Source organism: Solanum dulcamara, chromosome 10 (genome assembly GCF_947179165.1).
Source record: "Solanum dulcamara chromosome 10, daSolDulc1.2, whole genome shotgun sequence".
Lineage (NCBI taxonomy): Eukaryota > Viridiplantae > Streptophyta > Magnoliopsida > Solanales > Solanaceae > Solanum > Solanum dulcamara.
In genome coordinates this window covers 43,916,339-43,939,145 of record NC_077246.1, presented here as the reverse complement: position 1 = coordinate 43,939,145, position 22,807 = coordinate 43,916,339, and the positions used below count along the sequence as shown (strand labels likewise).

The 22,807-nt window shown below is 36.8% G+C and overlaps 1 protein-coding gene across 3 annotated transcripts in view; it reads right to left on the bottom strand.

The window, feature by feature from the left end:
- LOC129870521 (uncharacterized) overlaps positions 1-22,807 on the bottom strand; it is a 54,286-nt gene that overhangs the window by 4,484 nt on the left and 26,995 nt on the right. For all 3 annotated transcript variants that reach the window (XM_055945334.1, XM_055945333.1, XM_055945335.1), the window contains exons 10-13: positions 16,410-16,485; positions 16,191-16,299; positions 14,995-15,107; positions 14,788-14,846 (exon numbers count right to left, since the gene is read on the bottom strand). In XM_055945334.1, the coding sequence (XP_055801309.1) occupies positions 14,788-14,846; positions 14,995-15,107; positions 16,191-16,299; positions 16,410-16,485 (357 nt within the window). The remainder of the gene's footprint in view (positions 1-14,787; positions 14,847-14,994; positions 15,108-16,190; positions 16,300-16,409; positions 16,486-22,807) is intronic.

Below are 22,807 nucleotides of genomic sequence, written 5' to 3'. Positions count from 1 at the left end.
CTTCATACAATACCATTTAATCTTTTGCACTGATTCAGCAGTATTTTCAAGATACCTCTCCAAATAGTCCACCATATACAAGAGGGTTCATGTTCCACCATTTCTTTTGCTCTTACTCCGCCTCTCCTCACCCAGCAGCTAAGAAGGTTTGCGGTGTGTTCTGGCATTGTCCAGTTTGTTAGTTTGTTTGTGTCCTGCTTAGAAATATGGCCCATAGTTGAGCAGTGACTTTGCAATGGAGGAATAAATGGTTGTTGGTCTCATTACACAGTAAACACCAAGAAGCTATTTGAAAGCCTCTTCTTTGTAGCTTCTCACAAGTTAGGCATGCCCTTCTAACCACTAGCCATGTAAAACACCTCACTTTAGGTGGCACTTTATTCTTCCATACTAAGCTACATGGTCCAGAGATTTCCCCCCGGAAGTTCCTCCACTTTCCTATTGTACAATCTGCTGACTGACAAGATACAATCATTATTGTGTTTCCAAATCATTACATCTGCTTCCAGATTTGTGCCCTTGAAATCATCTAGTGTTTGTAGCATCTCAGCTACTCTCCCTATCTCCCAGTCATTTAGTAACCGTCTGAAGCTTAAATTCCACCCGTGTTCAGACCATACCTCATTTACCACGGCATATGGAGAAGAGCTGAGAGTATATATATCTGGATAAGAAGACATCAAGGAGTCTTGACCAATCCAGTGGTCTTTCCAGAAAAGAACCCTGGTCCCATTCCCCACTTTGTATCTAATGTTGTGCTGTAGTTGACTCCATAAATTTCTAATAGTTCTCCACACTGAGACACCATACGTTTCATTCACCGTATTGGAACACCATGGGCTGTTCTGGCAAATATACTGATAACTTCCTTCCAAAGTGCTTGATCCTCTCTTCTAAACCACCACAGCCATTTTGCCAACAAACACTTGTTTTGTAGCCCCAAGTTTCTGATCCGTAACCCCCCTGAACTTCTACTCAGCAAAGCAGTTTGCCATTTGACAAGATGTATTCTTTCACCTTCCTTGATTCCTGACCAAAGGAAGTCCCTCCTATATTTATCAAGTCTTTCTTCCACTTTGGCCAGCATAGGGAATAGGGACATAACATAGGTAGGTAAGGAATCTAGTATACAGTTTATCAGAATGATTTGCCTACCTAAGTATAGATATTGAGATTTCCAGTTTGCCGGTTTCTTTTCAGTTTTTTCAATTATACCATCCCATATCACTAGCTCTTTATGGTTATTTCCAAGTGGCATACCTAGACAAACAGTTAGGAGTTTTTGAATTTTGCACCCCAAAATGCTTGCCAAGGCCTAGATTTGTGCAACCTCTTTGATAGGATATATACAACTCTTCCTCCAATACACTGCCAAGCCTGAGACAGCCTCAAAGACTACCAGGAATACTGACAATTCTAATTTGCTCCTCCTCAGCTTCACAAAATATAACAGTATCATCAGCATAAAGCAAATGATAGATCTGCATATCCACCCCTGAGATACTGCCAACTTTGAACCCTTGCAGCCGTGAGTTTAGAGTAGCTATCCTCATCATACTGTTGAATCCTTCCATGACTAAGATGAAAAGGAAAGGGCTCTTTCTGAGTGGAAAAAACCAATAAGTTCTCCATTTATCAGAATGGAGAACCTAACAGCTTTTATACAAACCTCATCCATCTCAACCACCTCTCATCAAACCTCATTTGTTTTAAGATATTGAGCAAGAACTCCCAGTTGACATGATCATATGCCTTCTCAATGTCTAGCTTGCACATATCTCCGGGGTCAGCCCATTTGAGTGTAGTATCTATACATTCACTAGCAATAAGGGCAACATCCATGATATGTTTGCCTTATATGAATGATATCTAATGTATGTTAATCAATTTGTTGATTACTTTCTTAAACCTCTCAGCCAACAGCTTAGCTATAATTTTGTACACCCACCTATCAAACTTATGGGTCTGAAGTCCCTAAGCTTAACTGTGTGTCTTCTTGGGGATAAAAGTCACATAGGTGGCGTTTTGATGATCATGGAAGTGTCTGATAGTATTCATGATATCTATCTTGAGAATCTCCCCAAAGTTCAGTAAAAGCTCATAGAAAAGCCATCAGGGCCAGGGGCCTTGTCACTTGCACAAAATTTGATTCCTTGTACCACCTCTTCTTCCTCAAACTGTCTTTGTAGCCAATCCTTCTCCTCTGATCTGATGCTTCCAGTGCCTTGTAAGTTGAGACCAGGCCTCCAATGCTCAGTTTCTCTATATAGTTTCTGATAGAAATTTGTAATCTCTGCTTTGATCTCACCGGTATCAGTCAACTCCCTGCCATTTACTTCCAATTTTTCAATTGAGTTTAATCTTTTGTGTGTTGTGGCCATCCTATGGAAGTAGTTGATGTTCTTGTGTCCATGTTTGAGCCATTGAATTCTTGACCTTTGTCTCCAAGCTATCTCCTCATTTCTGGAGACTTTATCCACCAACACCTAGCCTTCCTCATCCTTGATGCACTTCACTTGATTCAAGTCTCGAGCTTTTCTTTCTATCGCTTTCGCGAGTCTATACAATCTCTTATCCCCACCTTTGTCCCCTAACTCGACATACAAGCATTCAAATGTTGTCGTCATAGTAGCCGTGACTGCCGACTTCGCTTGTCTTTGTCGTCTTATAGGTTTCCTTGAGCATCCGATCCTCAGCCTCATCCACACACTCCAACCACTTAGTATAAGCAACCTTCTTCGCTTCTACTTTGCCTTGAACTTCTTCATTCCACCACCAATCTCCTTTATGACCACCTAAGTTTCCCCTCGAAACCCCTAGTACCTCTGTAGTTGCTTCTCTAATGCAACTAGCCGTCATATCCCACATGTTGTTCCCATCCCCACTACTACTCCAAGCCCCATACCAATCAATTTCTCCCCCAACTCTAGAGAAAGGGAAGGAGTCACGCCACCCCATCTAATCCTCAATTGGTCATAAAGAATCTTCTTCTTCCTATCCCTGTTAATCCCCAAGTTCATCACCAAAAGTCGATACCATGTGCGGAATAAAGACTCGAGAAAATATTATTAAGATGTGTAAGCTAATTCAAAGTGTACAATTCACCTTTGGCAGTCTTTTGAGAATGAGTTAGGTACTCTGGTAGAGCTTAGCAGAGTATTTTACCCACAGACTGACGTACAGCTCGTTGAGACTATTCAACTCTTCATGGACATGTTGAGAGCATGTGTCACTCACTTTGGAGGTTGTTGGGATGACTTTCTCCTTGGAAGAATTTGTGTATAACAATGTTACCTGTCTAACATTCAAATGGCTTCATTTGAGGCATTATATGATCATCAGTGTTGTTCACTAGTTGGTTGGTTTGAACTGACTGATACAAATTTTGGGTCCAGAATCAGTACTGCAAGCCTTGAAAAATGCCAAAGTGATATAGGACTGGCTTCGAACAACTCAGAAGTAGGCAATAGTCTTATACGGATATGCGGAGGTGTGATTTGGTATTTATGGGTACATACAAATCAGGTGTGGTTGAAAGTACCACTTATGAGAGGTGTGATAAGATTTGGGAAGAGAAGTTGAGTTCAAGGTTTATTGGGCCATATGAGATATTGGAGTGGGTTGGCGCAATTGCTTATGGACAAGCTTTGCCTCGTGATCTGGTGGTGCACTCTATTTTTCATATATCGAGGCTTTGAAAGTTATCGGAGATGACACTCACATCATACCATCCAGTACAACTTAGGCCTCATCTGTTTTCATTAAGATTAAGACGTCTAAGTCTGAATGTACATTTGAATATTAATATGTGCATTAAAATTTATCAGTGTGAATCTAAATACACATTTGAATACTAAATAGTTAAGATATTTGTTTTTTCAACATCTGAATGTATAAAATTTGTTTTTGTTAAAACAATAATAAACATAAAATTCAAATAAGACATTAAATTAATCTAATATTATATCAATAAAATATTTTAAAATCTTTATACGACAATTGGTGATAATGATGACTAACGATGATGATTCTATGTGTCAATTTGGGATGGTATTGACTAATAATGGTGGTTGTGGATAGTATATTATGATATAGTGGTTGACAATAATGATTAACCGTGATTGGTAGTGGTGACAGGTGATAATTAGTAGTTGAATGATATTGATAGTTAATGGTGGTGGTGAATGATGATGGTGGTTAGCAGTATATAATGTTGATAATGGTGGTAATTATCGATAGTGATTAGTGGATGTAATAATGGGTGGTGATGATTGCAAATGATGGCTAATGGTGATGCCGATTGATTTTGGTGATTAGCGGTAGTAGTGGTTATAGTTGGGCTGAGGATGGTGGTTGTGAGATTCACTATGGTGGTAGTTGTGCTGAAATGGTAGTTGTGAGTAGAAGTAAATGGAGTAGCGGTTAACTGTCATTTTTGTACAAAGAGAAGTCATCTTTGTACAAAGAGAAAAGGTCATGATATATCCCTCAACTTTGTCATTTAAAGCTGATATACCTCTCATTACGAAAGTGGCTCAGACATACCCTTACCATTACAAAAATGGCTCACATATACCCTATCGTTACAAAAATGGTTTACATATACCCTTTTCATCTAACGGAAGTGGAAAAAAATATTTTTAATTTATGTTTTGATTTTTAATTTTTTCAAAAAATCCTTGTAGGGGTATATATAATCCGTCTAACAAAGTTCAAGGGTATATTTGATCTTTTTCACATGAATTATTTTTTGACTTCTTTGATTATCATTATTTGAGTTTCTTATTCTCAATTTAGTTTTTACATTCATTCTTTAGTGTAAAAATAAAAGAAATAAAAAGAAAGAAGTGTGAATGGAAAAAAAGTAAGAAAAAATTTAAAACTTCTTTTTTTTGCAGCTGTATTGTAATTTAGTTTTTGTATCAAAAAAATAATTTGGGGCGTCTATGATAAATTTGACAAGAAAATTAGTGAAAATATAAATTTGGCCAACAAAATAGTAAATCCAAATTAACCATTGAATCAAAAAAGTCAAAAAAAAATACGTGTGAGAGGATCAAATATACCCCTACATGGATTATTTCTTTTTAATACAAAATTAAAAAAATAATTTTATATATGAGCCATTTGTGTAATAGTAGGGGTATTTTATTTTATTTTTGAAACCGGTAGCTTAACAATTGGATATATATGAGCCACTTTCATAACGAAGGGTATATCAGTTCTAAAAGACAAAGTTGAGGGATATATATGCCTTTTTTTCTTATACAAATTCCTTAATAGAAAATCTTAATGATATTAACATTTTGCTATAGATCTTAATCATTCAGACTCATTAAGTGATTGTACAATAAGAAAAACAAACGCACTTAAATGATCAAGATCTAAATAATATAGATTCAGACCACAAAAAACAGATTTAATGATTGAGATCTAAATGATTATGATTAAGACATTCATTAAAAGCAATCAAATGAGCCTTAGTTAGACAAGGATTTATCCTAAAAGAAAGTCCTTGTCCCATTTTGGATAGGTAGGTTCGCAAGTTGAGATCAAATAAACTACCTTTGGTGGAAATGTTTATGGAGGAATCATCGGCACGATGAAGGAACAGGGAGACTGGGACAGATATGTAAAGAAAATACCCATACCTATTTGATAGCTGAAGTATACTCGAACAAGAGTTTGAGCGGACAAAAATATAACCCAACCCTTATTTGTTTTGTATATGTATTGCAAATGTAGTTTCATGCATATGTATAATTTCGTATTACAAATTATTACTTGCGAGGTTGATTTGAAAAGTGACTTGGGAGTTCGGGTGGTTTTGGATAGGGCTGTTCACAGTTTTGGTTAAAACCAAAACCAAACTAAAAATTTAACCAAACCGAATAAAAAAACCGACATTTGGTTTGGTTTTAAATTTGAAAAACCGATAATATTTGGTTTGGTTATGGTTATAGTAAAAAATAACCGAATAAATAACCGAACCAAACCGATAATTATAAACATAAAATTTATAATTATTTATATGTATAATATTAGCTTTTCATAAATAATTAAAGATATTTTATACCTTTAAATTATTAATTTAATTTTGATCTACTTATTTTTAAGGCCCATGTCTTAAAAGAATATGTCCAAGTCCAACAATCCAAGCCCAACTCTAAATTCTAATAAGTCGTAAGCACTAAGCAGCATATGTCCAAGTCCAACAATCCAAGCCCAACTTTTGATTATATTATGGATTCTCTAGTTAGTTTAGTTTAAATATGTAATTTTTTCATTTTAATTGACAAAGTTGTTTGTATTTTGGAACCTCTGTTTGACTTGTTCTTTTAAATTTAAACTGCATTGCAAGTTTGGTCCACCTGATTTGCGATCAGCATGTCTTTCCCTCAATATGCAGCAACGTTCGCCCTTGTGGGTCATGAGGAAAAAAGAGATTCATAAGAAATTTGAAGAATGTAGGGAGAGAATATTTGAATTGTCCCGGCTAGTCATAAACCGAATAACCAAACCAAACCGAACAAAACCGACAATAACCAAACCGGTGGTTATTATTTTACTTGGTTTGGTTACGGTTTTAGACATTTAAAAACCAATTAAATTGATTTGGTTATGATTTTAATCAATAACCGACCCAAATCGAACCATGAACACCCTTAGTTTTGGACATGTCAGAACCTAAAAATCAAAAGTTTTATTTGGTGCAGCCACGATCATTCTACACCAGGCCCAATCACACATTGTGGGAAGAGTTTGGTCAGCGCAAGCTGATTGCAATCACACATTGGAAAGTTTAGAAGCCTGCGTTATCGCGTAAGTTGACCTCAATCATGCTTAAGGACAGTTCAATTAATCATCACGATTGGTGTGGAGGAGTGTGGTAGCACCGAAGAACATTTCAAGCATACATATGAACATTGATTGGCTTGTGCCATTTTGGAAAAGGAAGAGCTTGTGGCGGATCAACCAATAGAGTGATCTCGACCTAAAGCATTAAGGTAATGATTGTTTAACAACCTAAGATGATTATACTTGTTTTTTGCAGTGTTATCAAAGGCGTGCCTAAAGCACGCTTAAGCCCTGAAGTGAGACTCAAAATATGTTGAGCGCTTCGCCTCGCTTAATGTGCGCTTCAGTGTTGTCATCAAGATATTAAGCCATACTTTTCCTTGCGAATGAACCTCTTCTAAAAAAGGACACTAAACTTAGAGTTATACTACAACACAAATACAATGAAATTAATTACAAATTAACTACTACACGTTCATAGCAGTAGCCTAGTCATAATCTGACTCTAACTTATCCAACAATGAGTCCTACTATAACTTAATTCTTTTAGTAGGTCTTTGACAGTCGTCAGGACTCTTATCAGTTGGACCATGTTGTTCAACCTGTTCCTTAGATGTATCTTTAACACTTCCCCTCAAGCTAGTGAGTGGTGGAACAATTACTCCTAGCTTGCTTCGAAAACCAGCAAAAACTTGCTTTATCAATGCTTTTGTATGAATGTCAGCTAGTTGATCCTTAGACCTCACAAACTGAGTAAGAAAACTGAGTAAGAAGTTGACCTCTGACCACCTTTTCTCGAACAAAGTGATAGTCTATCTCAACATGTTTGGTTCTAGCATGCATAATTGGATTGACTGTCATGTACAAGGCACTCAAGTTATCACAATATAGTGTAGGAATGGACTTGAGATACACCCCAAGATCATGAAGTAAATATGTGATCCATGTCATCTCTGTTGCAGTGGAGGCTAGTGCTCTATACTGGGCTTCAACACTTGATCTTGCTACTGTGGTCTGTTTCTTGGAAGTCCAAGAAATACAATTTGCACCTAGGTAGATGCTATAGCCTATAGTTGATCTCCTAGTAGTGGTGCAACCTCCCCAATCAGCATCGGAATATACATGCAACCTACAAGGTGATTGTGAAATAATTTTGATTCCTAAGTGTAGACTGCCTTTGATGTACCTTGGAATCCTTTTGACTCCTTAAAGATGTTCAGTATTGGGACTTTGCATAAACTGACTTGCTAGATTTATTGCATGAGTGATATCAGGCCGTGTGAGTGTCAAATACTGAAGACTCCCTACTATCATTCTGTATAGAGAGGCATCTACAAAACTTCACACTGCTTCATGTAAACCATGCTTTTGAGCCAAAGGAGTAGCAATAGCCTTTGTCAAAGTCATATCAGTCTTATCCAGTAACTCAGCAGCATACTTACTCTGACTCAAGTGAATTCCTCCTGCAAAATACTTGACCTCTACTCCTAGAAAGAAGTGTAGAGGACCAAGATCTTTCATAGCAAATTCCTTTCCAAGTTGTAGAACCAACTCTGAGACATGTGATGGATTACTTCCTGTTATAATAATGTCATCTACATATAACAAGAGGAAAATGGTACCTTTGTGAGTTTGTAAAGTAAACAAGGAAGGATCTGCCTTACTACCAAGGAACCCAAGATGTAATAGATGCATGCTAAACCTATCAAACCAGGCTCTTGGTGCCTGTTTAAGACCATACAGTGCCTTCTTCAATAAACAAACATGTTGAGGATACCTTGGATCAATAAAACCAAGAGGTTGACTCATGTATACCTCCTCTTGCAAGAAACCATGTAGAAATGCATTTTTGACATCTAATTGCCTGATCCTCCACTTAGAGCTAACACCAACAGATAGACCACCCTAGTAGTTGTTGCCTTAACCACAGGGCTAACTGTTTCTTCAAAATCTATCCCTTCAAGTTGTGAGAAACCCCTGGCAACAAGCCTGGCTTTGTATCTGTCTACAGTCCCATTTGCCTTCAACTTAGTCTTAAACACCCATTCAAAACCAACTAAGTTTATACCAGCAGATTTGGGCACCAATATCCATGTCTTGTTGTTATGCAAAGCACGAATTTCCTCCTACATAGCTGCACGCCAATGCGGGGACTTGAGTGCTTCTTTAGCAGTCTTTGGTTCCTTCAAAATATCTTCTTTGTTGTTAGCAACAAGTGATAGAAGATGTTCCTTTGCCTTGTTTCCGGTGATCATGTAATGCCCTTATGGTGCAAACGGTGTAGGAGGTGCAGTCATATTCCACTTTGAAAGATCAACTTCTAGATGTATCCCTAGTCTAGGTGGACTGATCACAAGTACAGGTTCAGAAAGTGGTGAACCAACAATTTCAACCTGTTCCATACTACCATCATCTGATCCTGCATCACCATCATCGGATCCTACATTTGAGAAGTCAGTAGCACTAGCATCATCATCAAATACAGATGCTACAATGTGATCAGTAACACCATCACCAGCAGTATGTGAATCAGAAACAGCACTTTCGACCTGTTCCATACCATCATCAATAAAAGGTATAGATGTTGTAATGTGATCAGCAACCTGTTTAGTTGGATCAACCTGCACTTCCCCTATAGTAGGAACTGGTGCCTGCACTTTAGGAAAAAATTCAACAAAAGTAGCAAAATGAGGTGAGACATCGATGTCAGTCTGGGATTGTTTTGGAGACACAAAGGGTAATGTCTTCTCATCAAAGATGACATGTCTGGACACATATACCCTCCTTGTTAAAGGATGATAACATCTATAACCTTTGTGCAAACTATTGTATCCTATAAACACATACAGATAAGTCTTTGGACTGAACTTGTTACTGCCCTTGATATGTGGAAAAAGCCTACAACCAAACACCTTTAAGCTGTTGTAATCAGGTTACTCACCATGTAACTTGACAAATGGAGTCACCATCTTTTAAGACTGAGGAGGACAGTCTATTGATGAGGAACACTGCGGTGAGAAAAGCCTCAACCCATAGAAACAAAGGAAGATTACCATGGAGTAAAAGAGTCAAACCAGTCTCAACAATATGCCTATGTTTTCTTTCTGAAACTCCATTTTGTTCAGGTATGTTGGGACATGAAATATGCTTGACAATACCACAATCTTAGAAATGTTTAATGAAATCTTCTTTGAAGAATTCACCACCTCCATCACACTAGAATATCTTAATCTCATTAGAAAACTATTTTTCCACCATTTTCTGAAATTTTACAAATATTTCAAAAAATTCACACTTCTTTTTTAGTGGATAAAGCCAAGTATACCATGTGTGGTTATCTACAAACACAACATAATATTTCATATGCTGCGAAGATTCAACAGGAGAAGGTCCCCACAGATCACAATGTATTTTCAATAAAGGTTCCTTCTCAATTTTATTCCTCAAACTAAATGAAAGTTTACAACTTTTTCCCAACTGACAACTAGAACAGACAACATGAATTTTATTCCAACTACTAACCTTTATGCAACTATTGCTACTCAAAAACTTTTAAGACTTCAAACTAGGGTGCCCTAATCCAGTCTTCCACATGTTGTCTGACGTGTTTCGATCAGGTTTAGCAGTCAAAACATGAATGTTGTTGTCTTCCAAAGCATATAGTCCATTTCTCTTGGATCCCTTGGCTAGTAGTGTCCTTGTATTCTTGTACTTTACAACAAAATCAGTTTCATCAATTTCAAGAGTGCAACAATTATCCTTTGCAATCTTACTAACTGAGAGTAGATTCTTAGTAATCTTAGGAACTACAAGAACCTCCTGTAATTTGACCTGATTTAGTTGTATTCCCAACATGTGTTATGTCTAGTTGTGATCCATTGCCAACAATGATTTTATCAGATCCATTGTAGTTTTTAAGATCAGACAGAATACCTAAATTATTTGTCATATGACTACTGGCTCCTGAGTCCACATACAAGGTATCATCAGTGGCAGATCTATTCTGCAAATTGACACCAGTCAATGCTTGTGGTAGTTCATCAGCGGATTGGTACGAGTAGTCCCACCTGTAAAAATACTTAATATGGTTATTCCTACCACAAATTTGACAAGACTTAGCGTTATTCCTTTCCTTGTTTGAAGAACCTGTTCCATTCTGGTGTTTCTGAGAACCTGTTCATTGTCCAACAAGCTTGAAGCTTCTTCCTTTGGAGTTGAAGTTGTTGTTTCCTCTTCCCCTGCTACTTTGGGCAGAGGATGCCATGTTATGATTATGTGGTGGCACTTCTTCTTCATCCTCCCTCATATCAAAACCCCTGAGAGCATTAATAAATTGATTAAGAGTGGGATATGGTGCCTTACCTAGCATAACAGTCCTGAAGGTCTTGTACTTGAGACCTAAACCTCTAGCAAAGTTAATTACTTTGCTATCTTTATCCACAAGTTTGTGAATGGCTGCAAGACCATCACATATACCCTTGAATTCCTTAATGTATTCATCAATCCTTTTTGTTCCTAGCTTAATACTTTGTAGTTGTTGTTTAAGCTGAAACTCCTTATCTTTTGTTGCTTCAAGATAATGTTTTTCCAAGCATTCCCACATCTCCTTGGCAGTTGAGCAGCCCACAATCAGGTACATGCTTTCTTCTGTCAAGGTGCCTGAGATCCAACTCTTTAGCACCACATCTTTCTCCTCCCAGTCGTCAATGCTACCACTGTCTTTTGCATCCTTCTCAATAGCTACAGTTTTCTCAACAGTCTTTCCAGTGGAACATCCAATGGAACAGGTACTCTGAGTTGGTTCAATCGTTGTGATGAGATAGGTTAGTCTCATCACTAGAATCAACTGCATCCTTTGTGTCCTCCATATAAGATAATTTGTTGGCTTAAATTTAATGGAACAAGAAGCAATGAGGTGATGAAGAGAAGAGGTGGATAGTGTATTGGTGGATGGAGCCATTGCAATTTGGACGTGGGATTTTGATTTTGATTCAATACTTTAAATAGCGGAAGAGCTTTAATGCTATGATACCATGTAAAATTCTCAGCAAAAGAATGAGAGAAATCAAGGTTGTATTGATGATAATAAATGAGTACAAGCTTACTTTATATAGGAGTGAGTTGTAGAGTCCTAGGCTAACTAAACTTAGAGTTATACTACAACACAAATACAATGAAATTAATTACAAATTAACTACTACACTTTCATAGCAGTAGCCTAGTCATAATCTGACTCTAACTTATCCAACAGTAAGTCCTACTATAACTTAACTCTTTTAGTAGGTCTTTGACAGTCGTCAGGACTCCTATCAGTTGGACAATGTTGTTCAACCTGTTCCTTAGATGTATCTTCAACAAAGTTGTGATCATTCTCACCAGGCCCAATCACACGGTGTGGGAAGAGTTTGATCACGCAATACATAAGTAGATTGCAACCGCACATTGGAAAATTTAGAAGCCAGCACTACGTTCAAGCTGACCACAATCACACTTACGGGTAGTTCGGTTAATTATCACAATCACCGTGGAGAAGTGTGATAGCGTTTTAGGATAGTTCAAGTATAAATATAAACAATGATTAGTTTTGCTTTTTCGGATAAGGACGAACTTATGGGGGGTTCAATCAATGGAGTGATTTCGACCTAAGGCATTAAGATAATTATACTTGTTTTTTGTATTGACATGAGATTTTTTTTCTAGTTTTAAAAATAAAAAACAAATGGGATTCAACCTAGCAATCCAAGTAAAGATTGAAATTTTATTACATAAATGAAATTTGATCTAATGGTAAGCTGATTCTATAATTTGTTTTGGATTTTGACTAGTTTGGTCAGAGGTTGAGTTTTTTGTTGACCTTTAATTGTCTGACTCATCCAAAATTATGGAAATAGTGTGCCAAATTTGAACGCGCAATTCAATATCTTGCACAGATTGAGGCCTTCGGAGGTCATCTTAGTGGATTTAAACATTTCGAGTGAGGAAATGGTTTACCATTTAAAGGCAAGTGAGACTTTTAACCTCTAGAATGCTTTTCTTTCCTAAAGTCATTATTTAGAATATACATAACTACTTTAAATTACCTAGTATGTTGAGGGCGAGTGCATACAAAGATATGTATACGGTTACTTAGCTTGTATGTTATATATCGAGGTATCTCTCTTTCACAGTTGAGTTTAAAGAATGTTCTATATCTTGCATGAAAAATTGAGCATAGCATACTAGTTGCCCAAATCAGGTAGCATGCCAAGATATATGTCATTTCTAAACGTGCTGAGATTTATAGCATGACTTCATTTACATAAGTTGATATTATCATATCGCACAATTTATCTTATGTGCATTAGTTTAATGAGTTGAGATGGCGTAAGCATCATATCAGTTGTGGACGGTATACTTAGACGCACAGTTCGGTTGCCACCACAGTAGTCTGCTACTAAAACACACTGATGGTTGGGCATGATATGAAACTATGCGATATTGTAGATTATGGACAATCTATTAAGATGTGTAGTTCAACACAGGTAGGTTGTGTGATATGGTCGTTCTCTTGCTATGCATAGTGACACCATGAAACAGAGACTATGAGATGTTACATGTGTACTTGTTGCTATTTCATTTATACTTGCATTAATATGATGTGTGTGGTACCTGTTCATAACATGCATATATTTTCAGAGACTTTCTCTATGGGGTATGACAGGGAGCACGGGTTAGTGATCTTGATGAGCTTTGGCTCACCCTTCTTATTGTTTCCTACTCTATGCAGATCCTTTGTCTAGTGTAGTTGTTGTCCAGGTTTTGATCTTGTTTGAAGCAGTTATGAAGCTTCAGCTGTGGTGAAGTAACCACATATGTTATGGTGGCACTTCAAGCTATTTATATTATGTTTCTTTACTTTCGGGCTACGACCCAAACAGTGTACTTCAAAGTATGTAGCTTCTCCTTGACTTATTGTTGGGGCGGGATAGGCACTCCTTGGCGTTATTACGTATATTTTTCTTCCACTATTATCTATGATACTTGGAGACATCTTTATAGCTTATACTATCATTTTGAATATGAGTTTGTTGCTATCAAATGCTTGGGGTTCGCCTATCAGGTTCGCTGGTGCCTATCATGGCTCATGAATTTGTATTGTGACAAATACCATATTTATACTTTTTCAATAATGATAAATGATAATTTTTTGGGGGTGGGCGTTCGGTAATTCGGTTCGGTTTCGGTTTTTTTATTTCAGTTTTTTCGATTTTAGGTTTTCGGATTATGTGCACCGAAAACCGAACCAAATTAGTTCGGTTCGGTTTGATTTTTGTAAATTCGGTTCGGTTCAGTTTCGGTTTAATAATTTCGGTTTTTGGATGATGTGCACCAAAACCCTGATTCACCGCTGACTTCGCCGGCCGCCACTGCTTTGCAGCTGCCTCGCTGGTCGCTGATTCTCGCCTGTTGAGACTTGGAGAGTTGGAGTGAAAGAACAAAATAGTCAGAAGTGAACTCCGGAAGTCGGAAGATACTAGTGGAGTAGAGACAGTGAGTGCGGTCAATTAGAAAATAGAAAGTGAAAGAGTAATTTAGGTTAATAGAGTAAAGTGGGCTTGGGCCTTGGGCTGTTGGTTTGTGTATATTTTAATTATATGGGTTGTGTATATATATTATATATGTATAACGATTATAAAAAAGTAGAAGTATATTATAAATTTTGGTTTAAACCGAAACACCGAATTACGTAACCCAAAAACTGAAAACCGAACGAAATATCAAAATTATAAAATAAAAAAAAACAAAACCGAACCGAAAAACCGAAATAGTTCGATTCAGTTCGGTATTTCGATTTTTCGGTATTTATGCCCACCCCTATTAATTTTTTTGGCTAAACACCATGTGAGATGCACATGCATGAGACTAGGGCTAAAAGAATCTTTCTACTTAACTGGAATTTTCAGACAAGAATGAAATACAAGAACTAAAGGATTAAACAATCCCACATACCTGCTGCAATCTCTTGACCAAAGTACTTCGCCTTGATTCTGCAAACTCCACTCAAATATCTGTTTCACATGCTACTGAGTCAGATTCTTCACAATGCAGCTAACAAAGTAAAACTTTCAGCAAGGTGATAACCTTGAATATATGGAGAAGCACTCAAATGCATGAAAAGAAAAATAAAGTGAATTTGATAACTGCTAAATAACTTGCCTTTCCATCTATACCCAAAGTGAAAATGCTCGTCTCATCAGAACCAAACAGCACAGAGCTAATTGCAGAATCATGTGCTGGCCATCCAGTAATCTGCAAGCCAGCAGACATATCTATCACCTGTTAAGGTTCTGCTGACTATGCAGGCCAGAAAAGTTATGAGAGCATCTCCTAACTGCACAGATTCACTCTCAAATACCATTACTCACAACCAGAGAGAGAGAGAAATAGACACAATATGGGAAACGGAAAAGGGCCTAAAATGTCCTCGAACTATTGGAAATGGTACAAAAATGCCCCTCGTCCATCTATTGGGCCTAAAATGCTCTTGACATCCACCTTTAGGTCCAAAAATGACTTTTCTTTAACGAAAAGGGGCATTTTAGGCCAATAGATGGATGAGGGGCATTTTTGTACCATTTTCAATAATTCAAGGGCATTTTAGGCCCTTTTCCGTAATTAAAATTCTTTTAAATAAATTTTAATTTATAATTAATTTTAAATGATAGCCACCACGTATTTAAAAGAATTATTTAATTAAAATTCTGTTAAATAAATTTTAATCTTTAAATAATTAAATTGTAACCAATAGATGGTCGCCACGTGTTTAAAAAAATTATTCAAATTATTTAATTAAAATTCTTTTAAATAAATTTTAATTTTTAAATAATTAAATTGTAACCAATAGATGGCCACCACATGTTTAAAAAAATTATTCAAATTAATTAATAAAAATTCTGTTAAATAAATTTTAAATAATTAAATTGTAACTAATAGATGTCTGCCATGTGTTTAAAAAAATTATTCAAATTATTTAATTAAAATTCTGTTAAAATGGCCTAAAATGCCCTCGAACTATTGAAAATGGTACAAAAATGTTCTCATCTATTTATTGGGCCTAAAATGCCCTTTTCTGTTAAAGAAAAGGTCAATTTTGAACCTAAAGGTAGATATCGAGGGCATTTTAGGCCCAATAGATGAATAAAGGGCATTTTTGTATCATTTTCAATAGTTCAAGAGCATTTTAGGTCTTTTCCCGTATGGGAAATAAATTTAAAAGTTTCTAATGCAAGGTATAAGAGAGGACGGCTACAGACTATTTTACACAGAATATGGGAAATAAATTTAAAAGTTTCTAATGCAAGGTATAAGAAAGGACGGCTCCAGACTATGTTCACTAGTTCAGACAAGGATACCAAACATGTGTATCATTCCATCAGTAGCTGCAGCAGCTAAAAGTTTTCCATTGTGATTGAAGCATACTGAAGTAATTGGAGGTGGATCTTCACCAAGAGGAAGGACTGTCTTCAATAAAGTTAGAAGACTACGTATGAGAATCCTCATGCAGAAAGGAAAAGAAATAGTGTTGTAAATTCAGCACTTTGATACAACCGGGACCCCATATAATCACATACCATTGCTTTCCACGTCCTCATGTTCCAGACAGTTAAAGAAGCATAGCCCAATTTACCAATGTCACTCGAACCAGGCCTACAAAACTGCCATTTAGGATCGCTTTTGAGGCAAACAAGAACTATATACATCGCAATTAAGCATATCAAAACGCTCATATAACAACATACCTAGTATAGTCACACAGGTAGGGTCTAGGGAGGGTGGGATGTGCACACACCTTACCCCTACCTTTGTGGGTTAGAGAGGTTGTTTTCGATAGACCCTCGGCTCAAGAAAATCATTTGACAAGACAAGTTTGAATGAGTTGCAAGAGTAGAAGCTATGATGAAAAAAATTAAAGAAAATATAGTCCCACAAGGGGTCTAGGGAGGGTGGGGTGCATACACACCTTACCCCTAACTTTGTGGCGTAGAGAGGTTGCTTCCGATAGACCCTCGGCTCAAAAAAATCATTTTACAAAATAGGTTTAATTGAGTTGCAAGAGTAAGAATCTATGATGAAAATAAAATTAAAGAAAGTGTAGTCCACAAGTAGGGTCTAGGGAGGGTGGGGTGAACACGCACCTTACCCTACCTTTGTGAGGTAGAGAGGTTGTTTTCAATAGACTCTCGGCTCAAGAAAATTATTTTAAAGAACAGGTCTGAATGAGTTGCAAGAGTAAGAAACTATGATTAAAAAAAATTAAAGAAAGAGATATATTGACACTAAAAATAGTACAGATAACCAAAGTAAGAAAAACCACAGTACTAATGAATTTGAAGAATCAGATGTAGCATAATAATAATAAGGGAAAAGGCTCATAAATACCCTCCTTCCACCTTTTAGTTTAAAAATACCCCCAACCTATTTTTTGGTTCAAGAATACCCCTAACCTATAAGAAATGGCTCAAAAAAGAACTCCTTCCATCTTTTAGTCTAAAAATACCTTCAAGTCATTTATAACTTGCAGGCACTGATTGTTCGGTCGCCTGCTTGTTCGTTTGGGCTTTAGCTTCGTTTTCCTGTTTTGGAGCTTTTATATCTTGAAAAATTGATTGTGTTCATAACATCAGGTAAACGACCTCAGAATGGAATTATGACGGTTCCATCAGCTCTAAAATGGCCAACTTAGGCTAGTAGTATGGGGGGACGAGTATCGAGGCAGTCAGCGTGAGTTAGGGGCCATTTGGGGTTTTAACCTTTGAAATTTGGCCTACAGTTGACTTTGGTCACATTCTTGAAAAACGTGCTCAAATTAAAATTCTATTAGAGCAATTAGTTCTGGAATGTCGAGTTTGGTCTAGAAGAACCCTTCATTCGCTTCTCGAGGCCTGTGGTCTAATCCCAACGCCCATTGTGGAAATTGGCTAAAAATAGCACTTGGGTGTGGAACCCACTTTTTATTAAAATGACCTCGTATGAAAATTTTGAATGCGCTATTGAATCTGGAACGTCGAGTCCTTAGCTTAAAAGTGTAAAAGTGTGGTCTAATCCCAACGCCCATTCTATTAGGTAATTTCTCAGTAATAGTTGTTGTCCCTGTTGAGTCCTTAGCTTAAAAGTGTGATTTTATTACATGATCATGTTTGGGTTGTTCTGAGCCCCGCATTGAGTCCCATTTTGGAAAACAAGTTCGGGGTGGTGTTTAGGACATTTTCACGAAGACAATTCCGAAATCTCCAGAGCTAGTCCCACATTCCTTCTTTTTGACTCTGAAATTGATTCATCTCCGAATTTGTTAATTTTAGTGTTGAAATGACTGTATTGACGTTGTGTAAGATCCCATAAGATGAAAAGTCGAACGAAAGAAAAATTTAAAGAGAAATTGGAATGATCCCAGGTCTACGAGTCAATCTATGACTTGTAGTGACTATTACGAGTTGTAAAAACGACTCGCAAAAGTGGGACTAAGGTGGAAAATTGGCCAAGGCTGGAAGGAAGGAGGGCAAGTCGAATCGACAACTGGTAGTCACAATGACGAGTCATAACGACGACTCGTGGTGAAAGTTCTGAGTCTCAGTATTTGCAGGTTTGCAAGTGCGAACTTGTAGGATGAAAAAGAGTTACAATTCATAGATTTGAGAACTCACGACTCGTAAGCAAAGATCAGAGGCTCCCAAAACTTAGGAAATTTAGGACCTGCAGGACGAGTCGTCTTGATGACTCGTCACAATTTCTACGACTCGTAAGTCCATGCCATAAGTCCCAAGTTCAGTTTTAATGAAGGGTATTCATGTCTTTTCCCATGTTCGATTCAATGAACCTACACACTTTTATGGCCAAGTTCAAAGTCTATATATATTCAATTCTACAAATTCCCCTCCCTATTCAATTCATTCTTCAAATTTCCCTAATGCAAGACTCAAAATTCTCTCTCAAGCTTCTCCTACAAATTCAGGCTAGGGTTTCAAGTTCATCAAGGTTTCTTCTCCAATTCTTAAGTCAATTTCACCAAGGTATGTGGGGATTGATCCATGGGTTCCTTTCACCCATGGAGTCCCAAGGTTTTCCTCAAAAATCTCATGAAATTTCATTATCTTTAAACTCTAATTATGATGAATTGTGTTGGGCTGTTTCAATTACGTTTTTAATCATTATCAATGATCATTATAAGTATATTTCTACATAAATTACACGATTTCAAGTTGAGTTATGAATGCCCGTGCATGAAGCTATTTTCAATTATGGTATACATGAGTATGATTATGGAGTTCAATGATTTCAAGTATTCTCATGGTTTTCAACCAAATTGATTATGAATATGAGTTTTACTCTAAATTCAAGTATGAATTACGATCATGTATTTCAAGTATGTTCAAGTTATAAATTACATGCAAGGTATGAAAAAGATGACTTTGGGCCTTATGTGGTGATCTAGGAACTTAATGGCATGAATTATGCAAGTATGAAATTGTAATGTTGAAAGGCTTGCATTCACATTGCAAGTATGACACGAGAATGAGCTACTCTATAAATTATAAAGTTTATGAACAAGTATATGATATGTTAAGTATGATTACTATGTTATGTATTCCGTGGGATGTGACTTAGCACCGAATGATGACTTGAGGTGGAAGCTCGACCTATGGGGTCCTTATATAAAGTCTCTTGTCTCATAACTACATGACACCGTAGGTTGCCTTCATGCCTTAGCTAGTGGATCCACATATAGTGTATGTACATGACCCGCCTAGGGCTCGCTTCACAGAAGCAAGAAGCGTGAAGCGAAGCGCATGCTTTTTTCAGAAAAAGCGCTATTTAGTATAAAAATATAAAATATAAAATATGCATAGATAATAAAATATGCCCCATTGGCATATTCACTTCAACTTCATCATCATCAACAAGATTAACCATGGATGCTTCAAGATTCATTTGAGTTTTAAATTCATTTTTTTTCGTAAAATACTCTTTTATTTCTTCCTTCACACTATTCGGGACCTTTGGACACACTTTAACATCTTATAACCACCAATAAGATGTTTTTTGTGACGAAATATTCCGCCATTATATGTCATATCACAAAAAACACATTTGATTTTTATGTTACGTCCCATGGCAATGATGCCCAAGGTGGATTTCTTTTTTGTGCCATTAAGAAAATACAACTTACTACAAAGAAAAAATAGAATAATAATTCAGTCACACAAGCCAAATTGTCAAAACAATAATAGAGCAGCTGCAGCAAAATTAAAAAAAAATAATAAAGCAGCCAGACTATGTGGAAAAAAAAAACAGAGCATATGCTTTATCTTCAAAAAAAAATTGGCAAAACTGCTGAATAAAACTTGAAAAAAATAATTCTTCGCAGACGGCAGTTGCGTAGAAATAGAAAAAGAAAAAGAGATGAAGAGAAGAACATCGCAACAGTTGCGCAGACGGCAGAACTGCTGAATGGAAATAAAAATAGAAATAGAAAGAGAAGAAGAGAAGAAGAAAAACTAACCTCGTTGAATTGTCGAAGTTGAAGAAGAAGTTGCAGCAGCTTGGAACAATTAATTATATGTTTTACAGATTTTTTTTTAAAAAAAAACCCTAGTGCCGCTTTTTCAAAAAAAGCGAGCTTTTTTCTCGCTTCTAGATGAAGCGTGCTTCTCGCTTCTCCCATGAAGCGCACGCTTTTCTGAAATCGCTTTGCTTCACGGTGTTGAAGCGCTAATGTCTCGCCTCGCTTCGATTCACGCTTAAAGCGAGTGCTTCGGCGCTTTTTCACAACACTGGTATGTACATGACCCGCCTAGGGGAGTAGAGTCTACCTTGGCAAGTAGATTCCCCTTTTTCTTCATTGTATAGGGAGACAACAAGATTCCATGTTATAGCTCGCATGGTCTTATTGTCGGTTATGGTTCCTATCCCACATATGTATATGCTCTTTATGTCCAATTATGACTTCAACTATGTCTCTCAAATGCTTTGATCATTATGATTTGCTCGTGACTTTACTTATCCTTTTATTATGTATGTTCTTTGATCATTCCATCCTATGATTTATATTACATATCATACCCACATACTTAGTACATTCAAACGTACTAACGCATATTGTGCCTACATTGTTTCATAATGTAGGGGTTGAGGATCACACTCACAGTGTTGTGAAAAAGCGCTAAAGCGCTCGCTTTAAGCGTGAAGCGAAGCGAGGCAAGGCACTAGCGCTTCAATACTGTGAAGCGAAGCGAAAACAGAAAAGCGTGCGCTTCATGGAAGAAGCGAGAAGCGCGCTTCATGTAAAAGCGAGAAAAAAGCGCGCTTATTTGTTAAAAGCGGCACTAGGGTTTATTTTAAAAGAACAAATCTGTAAACTTAAAATTAATTATTCGCTGCTGTGACTTCTTTGAGACTTCGTCAGTTCAAACTTCAACCAGGTTAGTTTTTCTTCTCTTCTTCTTCTCTTCTTCTCTTCTTCTCTTCTTCTCTTCTTCTCTTCTTCTCTTCTTCTCTTCTTCTCTTCTTCTCTTTCTCCTTCTATTTTTATTTCTATTCAGCTTCTGCCGCTGTGATGTTCTTCTTTTTTTCTCTTCATCACTTCTTCTCATCTTCTTTTTCTGTTTCTATCCAGCCAGCAGTGCAGTTCTGTGCAGCTGCTGGTATGTTTGGCCCCTTTTTTTTTTGATTTGGGTTCTCAGTGACCTCTGTTTTGTTAAGCTATCCTCTGTTTTTTTATATCTGTATCATGATTTTCTTTTTCTCATAAATCATTTTATCATATAATATTAATTAATTTGTTGAGCTGAAAAATTTGGTTGAATTTTTTATAGTGATTTTATTACACAAAACAAGGGCTGCTTTATTACACACTGCAGCTGCTTGCTTTATTTTTTTTTAATACTGCTGAAGCTGTTTTATTAGGCTAGTGGGCTGGTGATATGAAGTGGAGAATGGTTATTGGATGTTTAATTAACTGCATAAAGGGAATTTATCAAAAAGTGGAGCCCATAGACCACTTTCATGGCCAATTTTTGACTTAAAACCCACTGCAGCAGGCCAACAGCTTTATTATTTTTTTTTAATTTTGCTCAGCTGCTCTATTACTGCTTTATTAATTTTGATGCCATCTGTCAACTGCTCTATTATTGTTTTGACAATTTGACTTGTGTGACTGAATTATTATTCTATTTTTTCTTTGTGGTAAGTTGTATTTTCTTAATGGCACAAAAAAAGGATCCAGCTTGGGCATATGGAATTGCCATGGGAAGTAACACAAAAATCAAATGTGTTTTTTGTGATATGACATATAATGGCGGAATATTTCGTCACAAGAAGCATCTTATTGGTGGTTATAAAGATGTTAAAGTGTGTCCAAAGGTCCCGAATAGTGTGAAGGAAGAAATAAACGAGTATTTTACCAAAAAAAATGAATTTAAAACTCAAATGAATCTTGAAGCATCTATGGTTAATCTTGTTGATAATGATGAAATGGATGATGAAGTTGAAGTGAATATGCCAATGGGACCTCCCTCAAAAAAGAAACCTTCAACTAGTGAAAGTGGGTCATCCACCGCTAGCAATGTCAAAGGTCCTCTTAATCTCTATTTCTCGCAAAAACCAAATGAAAAGAGAAAAGGTGGACCTATTGATCTAGACGCTTCTAGCAAGATTTTACGGGATCGTGTTGTATCTGCTTTTGCTAGATGGATGTATGATGCAGGATTGCCTTTCAATTGTGTTAACTACACCGAATGTTTTGGTGAATTCATTGAGGTCGTAGGCCAATATGGCCCTGGAATGAAGCCCCCTACCTATTATGAGGTAAGAGTTCCTTGTTTAAAAAAAGAGGTGGAAAAGACAAACAAAATTGTAGAAGATCATAAGGTTCAATGGAAAACGTATGGTTGTTCCATTATGATGGATATGACAGCAAGGAATGGGAAATTGATCATCAATGTTTTGGTGAATTCTCCAAAAGGGAGTGTGTTCC